The 18,376-nt window shown below is 48.0% G+C and overlaps 2 protein-coding genes across 5 annotated transcripts in view; one reads left to right on the top strand and one right to left on the bottom strand.

The window, feature by feature from the left end:
- The window catches only part of St6gal1 (ST6 beta-galactoside alpha-2,6-sialyltransferase 1), a 766,154-nt gene that overhangs the window by 14,589 nt on the left and 733,189 nt on the right, over nucleotides 1-18,376 (bottom strand). The window lies entirely within an intron of this gene.
- The window catches only part of Bcl6 (BCL6 transcription repressor), a 193,772-nt gene that overhangs the window by 171,678 nt on the left and 3,718 nt on the right, over nucleotides 1-18,376 (top strand). For 2 of the 4 annotated variants that reach the window (XM_051191224.1, XM_051191223.1), the window contains exons 2-7: nucleotides 9,699-9,741; nucleotides 10,593-10,764; nucleotides 12,094-12,315; nucleotides 13,878-14,855; nucleotides 15,334-15,518; nucleotides 16,868-17,035. In XM_051191224.1, the coding sequence (XP_051047181.1) occupies nucleotides 10,604-10,764; nucleotides 12,094-12,315; nucleotides 13,878-14,855; nucleotides 15,334-15,518; nucleotides 16,868-17,035 (1,714 nt within the window). In that variant the 5' untranslated portion in view covers nucleotides 9,699-9,741; nucleotides 10,593-10,603. Of the gene's footprint in view, nucleotides 1-7,981; nucleotides 8,090-9,698; nucleotides 9,742-10,592; nucleotides 10,765-12,093; nucleotides 12,316-13,877; nucleotides 14,856-15,333; nucleotides 15,519-16,867; nucleotides 17,036-18,376 lie in introns of those variants that run through there. The other 2 variants (XM_051191225.1, XM_051191226.1) reach the window with 2 other exon arrangements.

The following is an 18,376-nucleotide window of genomic DNA, read 5'->3' as shown; positions in this document are numbered from 1 at the left end:
TGTTGCTGCCGCCGCCGCTGCCGCTGCCGCCGCCGCCGCTGTTGCCGCTGGTGCCGCTGCCGCCGCCGCTGCTCATGATCATGATTTTACCTTTTAATTCTTTTTTTTCCGCTTTTGCCAAATGCTTTGGCTCCAAGTTTCCTATGTGTATCTATTGATATAAATGTATCTATTTATTGATTCTAGCTGTCAGGTGTTAAAATAAATGCTGAAGATCAGCCCCACGTCTCTCCCACTGTAGGATCTAGCTTTACGCATACGTATTCTTCTTCTTTTTTTTTTTTCTTTTTCTTTTTCTTTTTTCTTTTTCTTTTTTTTTTTTTCTGTCTTGGAGCGCCTCGGCTGCCTCGGGGAGGCTGTGCCGCCTTGCCCGGTGTTGTTTCGGTGTTTGGAGACGCTGGGGCGCGGGGCGGCGGGCGCTGTGCTGCGCGGCCTGGGAGGGCGGACCGCGGCGGCCCCGCCGGCTTCGCGCGGCTTGGCTTGCTTTCTCTGCTCGCTTGCAAACTGCCTTCCCCGCCGCTGCCTCCCTCCCCGCTCAGTTCTCCCGGTGCCCGCGTTGGCGGCCAGCCACCGGCCCCGGCTCCGCACAGTCCCTTGCCTTGCAGCCGAGCCGGGAGTCGGCTTGGGGGGGAATGCAAGCCAACTCCTCGGCTGGTTGTTTTATTTTCCCTTTTCTTTTTGGTCATAAAGCCAGATGAAGTAGCGTGTCTGCAGTTTCCTTTGAGAGCCGTGATCTTCCCAAGGAGAGACAAGAGTGTTTTGGGGAGGCTTCGCTTGCACGGGGGGGGGGGCGGGGATGTTGAATACTTTGAAAATTATTCTTTCTTGGTTGTGAGTCGATGCAGTCGGGAACCCGGGTGCGCTCGGTCTGCCCAGCCTGAGGAAGGAGGCTCGAAGGCGGGACAGGGATTTGGTGGGGTGGACGGGAAAGGGGTGCGCGGTTTTTTTGTTTTGTTTTGTTTTGTTTTTTTGCACCTGCGGCGCTTTTAGCGTGCGGGACCCGGGGGATCTTGGCCAACCAGCCCAGAGCTCCGGGGAGGTGGCGGGATTTCTGGCGGCCGTGGTGTTTGTATTTTGGGTGCTGCGTGACTGTGTTGGCTCTCAGCGGTAGTTCCCTTCCCTTCCCTGAATTTAATTTCATTTTTTCCCCCTTGGTGCAAGCTGTGTAAAAAGGCAGCTATGGGCCTGGGTATAGCGGATTCCAGGCTTCAGATCCCCAAGGTCCTTCTTTTGGGCGAAGGAATTAAAAGAGAGCCGCAGCCCGCGTTCCTGATGTGAAAGGCCAGGGGAGGGAAGAAGGGCACTTTGTGACTCTGACTGGGGGACCCCAGACGGGAGAAGAGGGTGCGGGAGGGAGGTCTTTGTGAGTGATTTTGCAAAAACAGATTGCGAGGTTGGTTGGATTTGCAACCTGTGGCTCTCCTCGAGGGAGTAGGAATGGGGGAAAGCAGCGGCGGCGGCCCGGACCGGGAGTGGGTTGGGAGTTGGAACCTAGGAAATCGGCTGCTTGGGGGGCAGAGGGGCTAGAGGCCAAAGCTGCCGGAAAGGGTGAACGTTAAATGTCTTGAGAACTGTGGGTTGCGTTGCCTTTATAATACCGTGTTATTGGAACCCTGGCGAAAATGGAACTAGTCTTGCAAAAAATGAGTTTTAAAACTCCTCCATGAAAAAAAAAACAAAAAACAAACAAACAAACAAAAAAAACCAAAAAACACCACCAACCAACATTTAAAAAAAGAAGAGTAAAATAAATAACCTCTGTGTTGTACTCTCTCCCTTAGAGATTGAGTGTTGGTGCTAGGGATAGTGAGAAATTACCGCAAACCCGGGGCTGGACCTCTGGAGCTGTTACAAGCAGTAGAGACAAGCATCACATTCCACCCCCTAAAAAAGTGATTTTTATCTTTGTCTTTTTTTTTTCAAACACTGTATAGTTTCCAGGAGGAAAATATTGCTATGTCAGTGGATGCATTACTATCCATAAAAATAAAATAAGAAAAGAAAGAAGGGGGGGGGGCGAGAGAGAGGGACCCTCAGAAAGGACGGTTTAGAAATACAGTTTGTGGCCCTGAGCTACGCCGCTGGCTTCCTCTGCAATTCTCTGGTTTCCCTTTTTCTTTGCGAGGTGTTGCGTGTGGTTTTAATAAATAGCTTGAAAATAGGGGAGGGGGCAGCATGACCCATTCGGAGACAGGAATCTATTTTGCTCACTATTTACTATCAAGAGCCTTTGGCACTTGAGCAGGACCTCGTAAATCTGCAGCCCAAGCTGAAGTTCATCTGGCCCCATTCCACACGCTGTTCCTGGAGGTTGCAAACATGAGCTCAAAAGAGTGAGGTGAAATCACATTCTTCTTTATATCCCGATTTTAGTAAGAAGGAAAGATATTTGTCCCCGGGAGAAGAGGAAATGGAGAGAAAACACCAGGAGATGGACATTTTTCCTGCTAAAATGACTGCAGTTGATCCTGGGGCCAAAATAGAAACCTGTAGATGGACAACTCATCCCCAACCCCTCCCCCCCCCCGTTTATAAATAGAAGTTTCCAGTATCCTATTTGGAAGAACTTCTTTTCTAATACTTTCAGGCGCTGAGTGATTTTAAGGGTCTGTTTGGTACCGACAATAAGTCTGGATGCTGTTCACAACAACTCAGTGAGTGGAGGAGAGACAGCCAGGAGAAGAGTGCGTTCACTAATTACCCTGTTCCTCTCCTCAGCAGTATTTTCTTGAAAAGACTAATTTATTCTGGGCTTGGTGGTCAGGAATGGCATCCTAGATTTCTAAGTTGTCGTTTAGTGAGCCCCGGAGGAGGAGTTCCAGTTATGGGTTGAGTAAATGCCATGACTAGATGTCAAAATCCTTCCTTCCCTCTGTCCCCTGCTGGGGATATCCCACTCTGTTGTGAAAAAAACTTAAGTTTCAGGGGAGGCGGTGCGGCAGCGCCACCCGTTGGTGGGCGAAACTGTTGTTAAAAGCCAAATATTTGAAAAATTGTGAAATGACAGTAATTAGGCTTGTGGTCCCAACTCCCTCTGAGAGATTTTCAAAAATTTTCAGAGATAAAACCTTTAAAGTGAATACAATTAATCTCTTATAGGATAGAAACTCGTTGTTTTCCAAACAAGCACGGTGTCACGATAGGAGATGTTCTTCTCATAATTTAAGGGACACCTTGCAGGGGTGGGATATGGTCTGCTCTTGGCAGCAACTTCTCTGGGCTGATGTAGCTGTAGCTATTTTCTCCCTTGGACTTGACTGCTCAGGGTACCTGAAGTCTGCCTTTGAGAAAAGTAATGCTTTGGGGTGAAAAACCGTGGGACTGAAAGTGCTGTAGTTTCCCTGGGGGCTGTGGTGGCGTGTGTCGGGGTGGTGGAGAGAGGTTTGTGGACCGCAGGTAGCAGCGGTAGACTGGGCTGCAGCCATGTGGGAGTCAAAGCTGTTTGGCGCGTGCCAGTTTCCTACACTGTGCAACAAGTGGGACCTTAGCGACGCGTGAGGGCTCTGCACAGTGGCCCTGCTGGCTGGCTTCTTTTCTCTCCTTCCGACTCTCCCTGCTTACCATTTCCAGACCAATAGCATCCCCCCAAGAATATGTTCGGTTCGGTTCCCCTCCCCCTGCTTTGCTCAGTGGGTCAAGGTCTTAACTCCGGTTTCTCCTTCCTTTCTTCGCGAGCTTATTCCCGATCTTTGCCTCTCAGTCTCTCTCTCTCTGTCTCTGTCTGTCTCTCTCTCGCGCGCTCCCTCCCCCTTCTCCCCTTTTCTTTGCAAGAATTTCTCTAGTACTTAAGTGAATGTAGCCAGTTTCGAGGAGGGGAGGAGGGGAACAAATAACTAACTAGTACCCGAAAGCAGCTCCCGAAACGGTTCGGTGTTAGCTAGGAGACACGAGCGCCGGAAGCACGGAGTTACATCTGCTCAACTAAATGTTTTCCGACTTCAGTTTTGGAAGCCCCCGCCCCCAAGATTCAGACAAAAAGCCTCTGGTGATGGGTAGTGTGTGTGGAAGGCTATGCTAACAGGGTGATTCTTGAATGGACTTAGCCTGCCACCTAGTGGTAGGTTATGGTCAAGCTTCCTGCTCGGAGTGGTGGTCAGGTGCCAGGGCTGACGGAGAAGGCCATTCTCCAATGAGGATGGCATTTGACTTCCAGAGTTTTGACAGGACAGATGAAAGCCATATGCTCACGCCATCCACATCTACAATCGCTCAGCCTTAAGTATCTATCTCAACTAAGGAGCGGTACTGTCACTGAGGACATCTGTGGCCTCTCCACAGAGAAAGTTGGTAGCAGAAAGATGATACCCGAAACGCTTGGGATCTTTAGGGTTTGAACCACGTCTTAACTGTTGTGGAATTAGTCCAAACAGTAAGTTTCTGAATTCCAGAGAATTCATTAAGAGAGTTTATCCCAGTTCATGGGGGACAGTTTAACCTTAGGTCACTGGAGTCTCCAGAGCACATTGGAAACCATTCCCTACTGATGTTTAGTGTAGACATGGAAAGATTACAGAGGTGCTGAGGAGGTGAGGCGTTTCAAAGCTGTAGCACTTACTTGTACTGAGGGTTAGGTGTCCGGGGACTACTTAATGTAGTTTGGGGATATACACCAGCTGTCTGCAAGCTTGACCTCCGGACTCTCTTTCCATCCGTTTATTCTGGATAGAAAGCAGGGAAGAGGAGAGAGAGACAGTGACAGAGAGAGACAGTGAGACAGAGACAGAGGGGGTTGTGAATAAACAGAGCACTATTCTTTGCGAATCTGTGCTCCATCTCTTAAGTTACTTCTCGAAGCTCTTAACTGAGATGGCCCGCTTGCATTAACGCGCGGGCGACCTCTAGCGGCGGCCTGAGTCCTCACCGCAGAGACACAGCTGTCTTCCCCCTCCCGGGCAGGGTGGAATCCAGTTCATCCTCTATCACTGCGGGAGTTGTCCCAGGCCGCCGCGCGGAGAAATGCGCCTCTGTTCCGGTTGGAAACGAATCTGGGGACGTGTCTGAAGCGCGGTCAAGTTTGACTCATCGTTTTCCAAGGACAGTTAGTGCCTTCCATCTTCATTAACGTGAATAAAGACCTTGGCTGACTTCTTTCTAGATCGAATTTTAAAAGGCATTGTTTGCTTGGGGAAATCGTGCCTCTCCTGCCCCACAGTATCCCTCACCCTCAACCCAAGACCGATCCCAGTTCAGTCAGGATTGGGGAAGGGATCTCTGCTGAAGGACATGGTTTGCTGGCATTGTCTGCAGACTTCTGGAGGCTGTCTCCGCCAGGCTCACGGAGCGTCCGTTCAGCTCTTCAAACCTTGATGATAAAACACATACCTTTATTTTACTTTATTTCCTCGAAGTTTGCGGTCTTACGAGAGTTCTGAGGCAGGACATGTAACAGAAATGAAAGTCAGGACATAAAGTCCTCTAGTTAGCTCACGCAGCTGAGAAGGCCAACACACGACCAACATCTCTTCTGATTTTTAGTGTCACCGTCGCCCAGAGGCAAAAGCACCAGTATTGTCCTTCCTTGACTCCAGTACAGAAGCTACACTTTGAGTCTATCCATTATCGCCAGAACCAGGTGGCTAGACCTGAGCTCCCTGTTGAGAAAAAGCGCTTCTGCTGGAGCCCAGAGGCAGGTTTCAACGTGTCAGCCTCCCCCCACCCCCACCCCGCCTTTAGTCAAACTTCTTGTCCCTAGACACTTTTAGAGTCCTCTTTAGATTCTTCGGTGCGCTATTGGAGTTATTAGATTACCAATAATCTAACAACCATCCTGGATAGAGAGGAGTGGAAAGACGTTCTCCAAATCCAGACACTGGCCAAACTAGGTCAATGGGAAGGAGGGGCGGGGTGAGCAGACCGTTGTGGTTTCAAACCTTGATGGAGGGTTCCCTCTAGCGTCAGTCCGAGGTAAATGCACTATTGTGATGGCACTTCAATAAGTGCAGGGACTCCTCAGACACTCACTGCTGTCCCATATAAAATTCCCAGGGCGAAGGACGAGGAAACAGGATCTTAAGACCAGAGAGAACCCATCTTGGGGTGCGAGCCTGACCCTGCCTCTGCTACCGAAAGGATGTGCGGTGCAGAGATACAACCCGTTACTTTAAGGACTGGACCAGGATTGTGTAGATTCCTCCCCAAGAAACAAGGCGACCCAGAGCACTTAGTGGGTGGCCACAGGGGGAAGGCGAGGCAACGCTGCCGCATATCAGAGCCTGCACTGCAGTCTCTACGGTTTCAGGAAAATAAGATTCTGAAATCCCAGAGCCTGTCTGGCTTCAGCCTGGTAGCTCTGACTCTAAAGAGGCTGGGCGGAAACCTCCCCTTTCTTGCCAACGTAGGCGGAAGGGGTTTCAGCTCAGTTTTCTTTCAGGTTTAGTTTTCTCCCCATTCGGCCAGGTCTGGAAGGGTGGGATCCTTAGTCCCAGGGACTCCATCTTTTTTACCTTGACTTCTTACCTACTCATTCCCTTCTAAAGCAGGGAAAGAGGTAGCAAACAAGAAGACCAAAAGAAACCTCAAGTAATAACATCAAAACCCTAAGACAAACAAGGACAGCTCAGCCAGTTGCCAGAATGGGGCAAATTGGAAATCATGAAGCGAGCCTCGGACTATCTCCATACTCTTGGGTTCCACAATCTGCGGCTTTTAGCTTGCTGGGGGCAGGGGTGGGGACTAGGTGAACTCGGACCTGAAAGTTGGAACCTGTGTGGAAGGCGGATTTAGGGGAAAGGGTGCTCTGTCCCTGGCCAGCGCTGCACAGCCAGCAAACCCGGACTGGGCTGTCAGGCCGCGGCTTCCTGGAAAGTTACTTCTCGTTGGAGCCCGCGCTGGGCAGGAGTGTTCTATGAAATCCTCAGAGCTGAGGTCGACTATGTTCCGGGAATGAGAGGGCTGTGCCATTCCCCTTGTGGCCCCCTGGCTTTGACAGAGTAACAGAGAGAGAGAGAGAGAGAGAGAGAGAGAGAGAGAGAGAGAGAGAGAGAGAGAGAGAGAGAGAGAGAGAGAGAGAGAGAGAGAGAGAGAGAGAGAGAGAGAGAGAGAGAGAGAGAGAGAGAGAGAGAGAGAGAGAGAGAGAGAGACGCACGCAATACCGACGTGCACGAAAATATTTATTTGAATGTAACCAAATTAAGGGCCGTTACAATCCTACCAACCGGTCCTGGCCGCACCTTCCCGGGCTTCCAGGCAGATGGGCACTGACTGGTGCCAGCCGATCGCCAGGGGGTGGGCGGTCCCAGGAAGACAGGTACAGCTAGGTACGGTGAGCGATTCTGCGCAGGCTTGCCAGGTGGCGGTGGCGGGGTTGGGGTTTGTGCTGGTGTGTATGAGCAGGCTAGGAGTGAGGCTGCCTGCCTAGTGTCACCCCTGCCCAGAAGGGAAGAGAAAAAAGGATGGAGTCTTTTGCAGTGGCTCCTTGGCTAGCTCTTCCTCTCTCCCTCTCTCCCTCCCTCTCTCCCTCTCTCTCTCTCTCTCTCTCTCTCTCTCTCTCTCTCTCTCTCTCTCTCTGTCTGTCTGTCTGTCTGTCTGTCTGTCTCTCTCTCTCTCTCTCTCCCTTCCCCCTCCACTGGAAAGTCCTTTAGTGACTGTCTCATTGAATGTGCAGGGGGAAATGGCCCAGGGAGGGAAAGGATCCAAGTTGGGCTGGGAGTTAGAGGGGGGATCCAGTTGTGATTCAGTTCTCCTTGCTGTTGCTTGCATAGAACATTGTTGGAGAATGGTTTTGAGACCTTAGGCAAGGGCTTATTCTTTGTTTTGGGAGCCTCAGTGTCATTCCTAGTGAATCCTGGACATTATAAAGACACAGTACAATGGTGGGTGAGAAGGGACTGAGTGATTTGTAAAACAAACAATCTGGAGGGAGGTGGCATTCTGAATGAATGTTAGCCCTCACTGTGGGGAGTTGTGGTGAGACCCACTGAGAACAATTGGCTTCCAGAGAAGTAAATCCTTATTGAGGAGTGACTGACTCCACAGGACACGGGCTGCCCTTGTCCTTGCCTGTGCTTTGTAGAAGGAGACAGGCTGAGGGTAAAAAGCCCAAGGCCGGTCTGACAGAGGACACAGCAGAGCTGCCTTTTTGTTTGCTTGGGTAGGTCCTCATCTGGAGTGAGTCATTGCCACTTGTCATGGTGAAATGGCAAATCTGGGCTTCCTGTGGTTCCAAAAGTCTGTGACTGGAATCCACAAGTGAGCTGGTGGTTGATGCTCAGCCCACGTATTCCAGAAGGGTTTGTGGATCTCTTTCACGGGGGAGCAGGAGAAAGTTAGTAAATAAACTTCACGTGTCTGCAGCATCTATTTGCAAAAGAGAGTTCGTTGAACTTGGATGAGGATCAAGTGGAATCTGTGTACTCACTCAGAGTTAGGATCGGTGCAGGGAGAAATCGGTTCTTTGGTCTTTTCCTCTCTCTTCCCCCATTGCCTACCCTAGAACCACTCACTCACACACACGTATTAACTTTGAAGTTGATGAGATTGGTTGACTGGCACTTGGGACCACAGAAATATGAGTAGTTGCAGTACCCAGGAAACCTCTATTTAGAGCGCTCCTTTGGTTAGTCTCAGCCCTGTGGAATGGGGCAAAGCTTGTGTGGGGGAATGAGCATAAAACTGAGAGTCATCCACCTCAGGGTGCTGCTGTCCTGTGTGTTCTCCAGCACGTAGGCTGACTTGGAAAGAGGACAGGAATCTGAGCCAGAAGACCTAGGGCCAGGCCATCAACTATCTATGTGGCCCAACATGACCTCGCTGGCCTTAGGCTCCTTCACCCGGAAAGTCACTCTGGAGGGCTGTGCTGTTTCAGCATAGTTCCAGTAGATGATCTCTCTGTTTTGCTCATGTCTGGTCATAAAGGAGAGGCTTGCACCTATGTTCTTCATGATTTTTGCATTGGAGAAAGCACTTTGGAGAGCATACATGCTTCATTAGCTCTTTAAGGCTTCCTGGCCAGTTCTCAGCTAACCCACACAGCAGCCAGGAGAAGCCCGAACTTGGAAGCTATGATCATTTCTCTATCTAGTTTTAGACCTGGAAGCAAAGGGAAGGGGAACTTTGAAAAAGAGGGCAAAGATACGGAAGGAATGCACAAACATGATGTCTCAGGTTTTATTCTGCAGACTCGGGTATTCGGTCTTAAGTGTTCCAGAGAACCAGGAGACACTGCCTGGCTGTTTGTGCTCAACAAGTCATTTGAACCCTGGGTCTCAGTTTCATCACCAGTGAAGTAAGGATAAAGATATTGGCCCTATCAGCCTTGTGGAATCATTCTAAGACTTGAAAGATAGTATTTTTAGCAAGGGTTTGAATAGCATCCAGTATTTTTAGGTCCCTGAAGAATCATTATCATTAATATTGAAAGAACTACTTATTTTTTTTTGTTTCCCATAAACTCAAATGGCCTTTGGATGTATATTGTTTTTTATCCTGTGAAAGGAAATAAATGTATACAGCTATAGGTAATTAATGTATGCAATGGTATTCCCAGAACTAAGGATAAGGCATTGTCACCAAATGGCTTTGAGTGCCTGTTGTTTCTATAAGCACCGAGATGGAATATGTTTGCTAGCTTGTGGGAAAACCGCACCAGCTGGCAGGCTGCAGCTATCAAAGCAAAGCTAACTACGTGTGTCCTAAAATAAGACCGGAGTGGACAATCTTACACTCATTTAGTCAATCTCTGTTTGCTCTCCTCTCTGCAGTTTTAAAGCAAAATTTTGGACTGTGAATTCAGCAAGGCATTGGGTGAGTAAATTGAATTGTATGCTATAAGATTTGTAGATGAATTATTTTGTTTGAATTTTATCCATGCATGTTTTTTATTTGTTTGTTTGTTTTGTTTTTTTGGGGGGGTTAAAGCTTGCCACCTTTCACTCAATAAACAAAGGATAATGAATTCTCTCCATACTGATCTGAAGCCTCACCCCCTTGCCCCTGTACCAACAGACTTAATACTGTTGCATGGCATCATTCATTCGTCTCCTTATTCGTTCTTAGTTCAGGCTAACCTGGTCACCTACTATGCCAGTGTGTGTTAGTGCTAAGTATTCAAACTATTGAACAAAACAACTCACAAACCCAGAGCATGGGATGGGTAATGAAATGACATACTGATAAAAATAGCTGCACCCCCCCCTTCTTTTTTAAAGAATCTGTTATGGTCTAGGCACATATTTCTAATTTTAAATACCACATAGGTATTGCTGTTCCTGTTTTGGAGAACCAAAGCCCAGAAACAGTAACAGCACACTCCAAGTCACAGAGTTGGTGAAAGGCAAGGCGAACTGGGTAACTCTCCAAGAGTGGTTTTCTCCATTGCAACATACTCGCTGCCTCTCAATGCTTGGCAGAGTCTTTAGTATGTGGGAAAAACACTTAACAGTCCTTCCCTTCCCCTTTCCCCTAAAGAGCTTTCTACCCTAGCTTTTATTCTCCCCATTTGATAGCTATGAATAGTAATGCCCAGAGACGGGCTATGAATTGTCCACTAGACACCTGAGTTGCATTCTATTCCTTAGCATGCTAAGCTATCTGTTTGGTACTCTTGGTAAGCAGTGGGGTTCTCGAGGACTAATTGGAGTTTAACTTCTGTTTAGGCGAAGACAACATGGCCTCACCGGCTGACAGCTGTATCCAGTTCACCCGCCATGCCAGTGATGTTCTTCTTAACCTTAATCGCCTCCGGAGTCGGGACATTTTGACTGATGTTGTCATTGTGGTTAGCCGTGAGCAGTTCAGAGCCCATAAGACAGTGCTCATGGCCTGTAGGTGAGTGGTCTTGGAGGGGTGACTGTATAAAAGGGGAGCTTGGGTTGACAGGAGAAGACATTCCCTTAGTTTACAGAGCTCAGCATGTGGCCTGGTGCTCTGAACTCTCAGGAAACAATGGAAAGAATACCATTTGGAAATAGTGTCTGTTTTGAAGGCATAGTGGGTGAAGAACTGTACTCTCAAAGGCAAGGTGTATCTGAGGCCAGCAGGGAGACACATGCTGGTTAACTAACAGAAATTCAGTTAAACAGTGTGAGGATGGAAAGTAAAGGGATCTTCTAAACAGTTCAACCAAGCTAGACAGCTTTTGCCCTTTTATGCCATAACTGTATTTTATTTTTAAAAAAATTCTTTGAAACAGGTTTAATGTAGAGCTAACCTTGAACACTAGGCCTAGCTAAGGCTGGCCTTAAAATTCTGATTCTCTCACCCCAAGTGCTGGGATTATAGGTATGAACCACTATGCCAAGCTTACTGTTTTTCATTTATACTGTAACTATATGGCCATTGTTTAAGCGTGGAGTAAGCCAGCTAATTCTTCATCTTTTCCCGAATTTCAAGTTTCCTAGGTGATATAATATTAGTCATTTCTAAGCTTTTCCTACCAGCTGTATGTCATGGATGGCACTATGTCTCCATTTTGTAGATAATGAAAGCAAGGCACAGGTCTATGTAATGATGCACCAGCTCTGTATTGCAGTCAGAGAACATAGCCAGTGTCTAATAATAGCACTTAAGGAAATAATGTGAAGGGCTGGCTGGTGAGATGGCTCAGCGGGTGAAAGCACCTGCTGCCAAGCCTGATGACCTGAATTCAACCTCAGAACCAACATGGTGGAGGGAGATGGGTGACTCTCACACATTGTCCTCTGACCTCTACTCTTATGCCATAGCACACACACACAAATAAATAAATAAAAATTAAAATACAAAGATCAGAAATTTAATAATAGCTAGTGTTTGGTATTCACTTTATGCCAAGTATCAGTGTATACCGCTGACATTTTTTATTCTTGCCACAACCTATTAAGCACACACGATGCTCTCCTTATTTGGCAGATAAGGAAACCAAGGCACAGATAAGTTAAAGATATTAGGCAAAGTTGAAGAGTTATTGGGAAGGGAGGTCTGACTCATTCCTGGTAACCCACCTAGAAAGAGTAGAGTTGATATGACAGTCTAGTCTAGAATCCTAGTTATAACTGATATGACTGCATGACCTGATTAGTAAGTGTCATGGAGCTTAGGGACCTGTGCTCAGGGAAGGCAAGACCCTCAGGTGTTTTGTGACCACTGCAGTGGCCCACCCTTCTGTTTGTTTTACAGTGGCCTATTCTACAGCATCTTCACTGACCAGTTGAAATGCAACCTTAATGTAATCAATCTCGATCCTGAGATCAACCCTGAGGGGTTTTGCATCCTCTTGGACTTCATGTACACATCTAGGCTCAACCTGCGGGAAGGCAACATCATGGCTGTGATGGCTACAGCTATGTACCTGCAGATGGAGCATGTTGTGGACACATGCAGGAAGTTCATCAAGGCCAGGTGAGCTGCCTCCTGGTTAGGTGTGGCTGTAGAAAGGGTAGTTCCAGATCAGAAACCATGCATGTTGACAGCCTCTGGGACACATCACACCCACCTTCTACAATGATTGTGCGTGTGTACCTTTTATTCATGTACTCTAGGCAGATGCCATCCCTTGCAGCAGCCCAGATGTGTATGTTGTGGGTACTCCTGTCCCTTACCTCTGACCCATTTTCTTTTAGTCTCTTTCCTTCCACTCACCCTGCCCTTCCCATGGAGGTTCTTCTGACTTCCTCAGCTCATCTTTGTTTAGCAGTCAGCATTCTGCATTTCCTGTCGACCTTCTCTTAACATTTGTATGCATATGCTAGTTCTCCTTTAGATTTCTATTGTAACTATTTATACACGTTCTTTAGTTCCCTACCAGAACATCGGCTGCCTGAGTTTATATGGCTGCATTGCTCTTCATCTATGTCACCTTGAGTCTATTGGGAGGACACTCCATGAATCGATTTGAGTTCACTTGGTCTCACCCTTACCCAAGGGGTAGGAGACATAAACATCACCAGAGGGTGAGGATACTGAGGGCCAAGGAAGCAGAGAGTCTTGCTAAATGGAGCACTACTTGAAGCTAAACTGCTTCAGATTCACTTGACTTGGCAGCTTTAGGGAAGCTGCCTTCTTTCTTAATAGAAGGGATTTCCAGTCTGTATTTGACCACTTCCAGGCACTAAGAACTCATGCTCTCAGAGCCAATACCATCTACCTTGGGTAGCTGGAAAGTCCCTCTTTTCGACATTTTAAAATCTGGCTCTGGTAACCCTGGCTTTGTAGCTCTGTTAGTGGAGATTGTGTTGAGCTGTCCTACTTTTTTCACCCACATAAGTTCCTTTAAGTATTTGCAGCCAATGTTTTTGTCTCCAGTGGGTGATAATGGCGGCGAGTTCATCATTGCCGTCATTTGGGAGTGCTTTATAACAGGCCAGGCCTTGTGCTCCGAATGGCTAAGCAACTTGCTCCAGGTCAGAGCTGGGTTTGCAAAGTAGGCTAGGCTGCTCTGGAAGCCTGGCTTTTGCACTGGTCACCGCCTACACTCCTCCATGAACTTCCCAGTGAATCTGTTGAACATACGGTCTTTTAGTTGATATGGTCTGAATATATAGTATCATCATTGAGTACATTCTTCCTTCCTTGTTTCCATGTGTATAAAATGCCTGATTTTCCTTGTATGATTTTGCTCGAGCAATTTATCTCATTGCTTGAAATGAGATAAGGACTTTAAAAGCTTTATGTCACCCATAAAATTCTAAATCATATGTGCCTCTAGTGTACAAAGTCATGCCCAGTCAGACACAGAGTATATGAGTAGCTCATCTTCCTCGGTTTCCCCAACTATAGCCCAGGTTGCTGGACTTCTGTGTATAAATGCCCTATAATTGTGTTTTCCGACCCCAGAGTCACATCTGTCATGTCTAGCTGACTCAAGCATAGACTTGGTTATATAACAGTGTCACTGGAAGGTCACCTGTTTAGCATTTCTAATTTTGGCTTTTTTTTTTTTTAAAAAAAAAAAAAAACCACAGTGAAGCAGAAATGGTCCCTGCACTTAAACCACCCCGAGAAGAGTTCCTGAACAGCCGGATGCTGATGCCCCATGACATCATGGCCTACAGAGGTCGTGAGGCGGTGGAGAACAACCTGCCACCACTGAGAAATACTCCTGGATGTGAGAGCAGAGCCTTTGCCCCTAGCCTGTACAGTGGCCTGTCAACACCGCCAGCCTCATATCCTATGTACAGCCATCTCCCGCTCAGTAGCTTCCTTTTCTCGGATGAGGAGCCACGAGATGCTCATGCCCGCATGCCTGTGGCCAACCCCTTCCCCAAGGAACGGACCCTCTCCTGTGACAGTGCCAGGCCAGTCCCTAGTGAGTACAGTAGGCCAGCCATGGAGGTGTCCCTCAGCCTGTGCCACAGCAATATCTACTCGCCCAAGGAGGCAGTTCCAGAGGAGGCACGGAGTGACATGCACTACACTGTGGCTGAGGGTCCCAAGCCTGCTGCCCCTTCTGCCCGGAATGCCCCATATTTCCCCTGTGACAAGGTCAGCAAAGAAGAGAGAACGTCTTCAGAGGATGAAATTGCCCTGCATTTCGAGCCCCCCAATGCACCCTTGAACCGGAAGGGTCTGGTTAGTCCGCAGAGTCCCCAGAAATCCGACTGCCAGCCCAACTCACCCACAGAGTCCTGCAGTAGCAAGAACGCCTGCATCCTTCAGGCCTCTGGCTCCCCTCCAGCCAAGAGTCCCACTGACCCAAAAGCCTGCAACTGGAAGAAGTATAAGTTCATTGTGCTCAACAACCTCAACCAGAACACCAAACCAGAGGGCTCCGAGCAGACAGAGCTGAGCCGCCTTTCCCCTCGTGCCTACCCTGTCCAGCCTGCAGGCCAGCCACCTCTGGAGCCTGAGAACCTTGGTCTCCAGATCCCAACCAAGCTCAGTGCCAGCGGGGAGGACTCTACCATCCCCCAAGCCAGCCGGCTCAATAACATCGTTAACAGGTGATTTCAGAGGCTGCATGGGTCTAAGGTCAGGGGTTACCTGAGCGCAGTTCTGAGGTTCATAGCCACCGATGGATGAAGAATAAAGGATTGTTTTACTTTCTGTCTGAGGTGCTGAGGGGGATAAATACCAGAGTGAGTTAGCCTGAATCAGGATGCAGATTATACACCGAAAGTTGTGTTTTTGTTTCATTTTGGGAGAAAAGCCTTCCACAAATCCCAAAGGCACTTTCTGTGGCCCTGATGGGTCAGGGAATCCCTCTTTTAGACTGAGAGAGGCTGCAGGCTGCAGGCCTGGGGAGAAACAACTAGGCCTAGAAGTGAAGCTGACTCCAGCCAGTAGAAGAGGGCATGGGGAGGGCTCTGAGAAGTACAGAATGCTCAGAGGTCTCTGGGCTGGTCCGGGCATACCAGAGAGATTAGCATGTGGACCAGGCTTCAAGGCTGGGAGCTGACCCCCTTTTTATCCTGTTCACAGGTCTCTGACAGGCTCTCCCCGAAGCAGCAATGAGAGTCACTCGCCACTTTACATGCACCCCCCAAAGTGCATGTCATGTGACTCACAGTCCCCACAGCATACAGAGATGTGCCTCCACTCTGCTGGCCCCACGTTCCCCGAAGAGATGGGAGAGACCCAGTCAGAGTATTCGGATTCTAGCTGTGGTGAGTCCCTTTCTCTTCCTTCTTCTCAAGGCCTAGGAGAAGGGAAGGGAGGCCCCTCTGCTCTGAGAGATTTGCGTTTCCATTTTATTTTTGCTTTTGTCTCTGGGACATGGCCTGGATTAGAAGTCTATTGGTACTCACCATCACCACCATTAGTTACCCTCCCTCCTTCTCCATCTCCCAGGACCAGCTAATCCAGACAAGTTATCAGGTGTAGGTATTAAGCTTGGGTAACTGCAGTGACCAAGCAATCTTCAGCTTCATGCCAGCATAGGTGGCCTGCAGGGCTGCTGGAACCCCCAGAGCTTTCTCAGCCTGTCTGTGCCAAAACTACTGTACCAACCTGGGTATATGGTAGTGTTTCTTGGAAGGCTGTGGAGAAACATCTGGCTTTAGTCATTCATGTGTCTTTTACAGGCCTTTGTTGGTTCCTAGCTTGGAGGAGGTGCTTAGAAGATGTTTGCTGAATTAAGCTAGTTGAACTTAATTATTAAATTAACATTTCCATATAGTCAGCATTGGCTCCCTCAGTTTTTAACCTGGTAAAAAGTCTCACTCTTTATGTAGCTCTAGCAACTATCTTTGTGATCAAAGAAATATATAATCAGGGTTAATTTGCAGTGATATACCATTCTCAAACTGTTGTAACAAAATAAGGAAGCAGCTGACTGAGAGCAGTTTGGCACAGGGTCACAAGTCAGAGGGAGAATAGTGACTGTGCCCGCCTGACCTCAGACTACTGTCCTGCACTCCAGTTCCTGCCTCTGGATCTCCGTTTCCATCTCCACCATCATCTTTAGTGTGCTATCATTGGTGCAAAGATGACCGTAGAGTCTTTATCATTAATCACTCCTGTAGGGACTTAAAGAATAATTAGATTGGATCCATGTTTCATGTCCCCATAACTTGTCATTCTTTCTTTTCCACTGTATAATGTGCTCCTGTGAGTAGGCAGGGCAGGGATTATTAGCCTCACTTTGGAGATAGAGGCTCAGAGAGGCTTAGAGAACTAACAGGTCTTGCCCCAGGGCTGCTGTGTATGAGTAGAAGTTAAACCTTGAACTGATAAGAAAACCTCAGAGCTCCAAGAGGAGGAAAAAACAAGCAAACAAAAGAATAAACTAAGGTGTCCTTAAATTGATGAGGCCATATGAGAGCCCTAGATTGAGTGTCTGGACTTGGAGAGTCAATCTGTCTCCTCTCTCTGTCTTCCCTAGTAAGAAAAAGAAAAACCCCACTGGTGCTATGGGTTCCCAGAGTGTGGGTTAGGGAGCCTGTGGTCCAGAGGAAGGCCTCTGAATTTTACCCTGCCTCCTAATGTGACATGGTATCCCCTTCACGCTCTGCAGAGAATGGGGCCTTCTTCTGCAATGAATGTGACTGTCGCTTCTCTGAAGAGGCCTCTCTCAAGAGGCACACGCTGCAGACGCACAGTGATAAACCGTACAAGTGTGACCGCTGCCAGGCCTCCTTCCGCTACAAAGGCAACCTCGCCAGCCACAAGACTGTCCACACGGGTATGGCCTTGTCCCACAGCGAGTGCTCCAGTTAGGGGCTACAGACAGTGATCTTAGGACAAAACTGGGGTCTTTGTTGGAACGAAGCCAGAGGCAGGCCCCACCCTGGCTTCACCTAGGGTGGTGGTTCTCAACCTATGGGTTGTGATGCCCTTGGGAGTTGATTGGCCCTTTTACAGGGCCGCATATCAGATATGTTGCATATCAAATTTCACATTATGATTCATAAAGGTAGCAAAATTACAGTTATGAAGCAGGAACAAAAATAATTTTATGGTTGGGGGTCACTATACCATGAGGAACTGTATTAAGGGGTCAAAGCATTAAGAAGGTTGAGAACCACTGAACTAGAGACTAAACCCTGTCTTGTCTCTGCCACTCCACTTATTTTTTGTGTTTCCTTTGAGATTTTATCCTGCCTCTCTGCCGTTGCTGGGGCTAGAAGTATTAATCCCCCCCGACACACACACACACACACACGTTGAGTGAGAAAACTAATGCTGATAGAGGCAAAGTGGATTGGGCTTGGGTAAAGCCAGCTAAAAAATAAAAGCTACTTGATGGCCCTCAATGATTTAGCAACCAACTTACATTCTCTTTCCCCAGGACAATTCTCACAGCCTCGTTGTTGTGGGTATTAACTAGTTCTCAGACCTTCCAGTGGCCCCATTATTCCCGAAACTTTCCATGGTGGAAGGCTCAGCGTAGATTGGTTTCCTCTGCCCAGCTTCTGCTCAGCCCCACACCCTGCCTTGCTTGCAAATGGGATACAGCTGTAGTTGCAACAAGCGGAAAAGTATGTTCTGAGGGAGAAACTAGAGCAGCCTGATTGTATCTCCCTGGTGAGTGAGTGGATTATTACGTCAGTCTGTCCAAGGGAAGAGCCTGAAGTCTTCCCAGGTCGTCTGCATCAGCCCTTCCCATTCAGAGAGGGAACTGAGGCCCAGAGAAGGACAGTGTGTTGCTCAAGCCCTACAGGCTGTCTACCTGAATGGCAGCACTGGATCTGCAGGTTGGGCTTCTTGAACATGCACCATCGTGCCCTATGCACAGCACTGTTTCTATCCTGCTGTGCCACTGCCTCTTTCGTCCCTGTTAGGTGGGCTGGTGTGTGTGAGCAAAGATGTCAGGCGCCTAGATCAGTGATTCTCAACTGGCAACTTGTGATCCCTTTGGGGATCGAATGACCCTGTCACAGGGGTCACCTAAGACTATCGGGAAACAAAGGAATCTACATTATGACTCCTAATTGTAGCGAAATTACAGTTATGAAACAACAACAACAACAATATATATATACATATATACATATACATACATATATACATATACATACATATA

Source organism: Phodopus roborovskii, unplaced genomic scaffold, assembly GCF_943737965.1.
Source record: "Phodopus roborovskii unplaced genomic scaffold, PHOROB, whole genome shotgun sequence".
Lineage (NCBI taxonomy): Eukaryota > Metazoa > Chordata > Mammalia > Rodentia > Cricetidae > Phodopus > Phodopus roborovskii.
The sequence above is the reverse complement of the archived record's forward strand: the minus strand, read 5'-3'. Positions and strand labels throughout refer to the sequence as shown.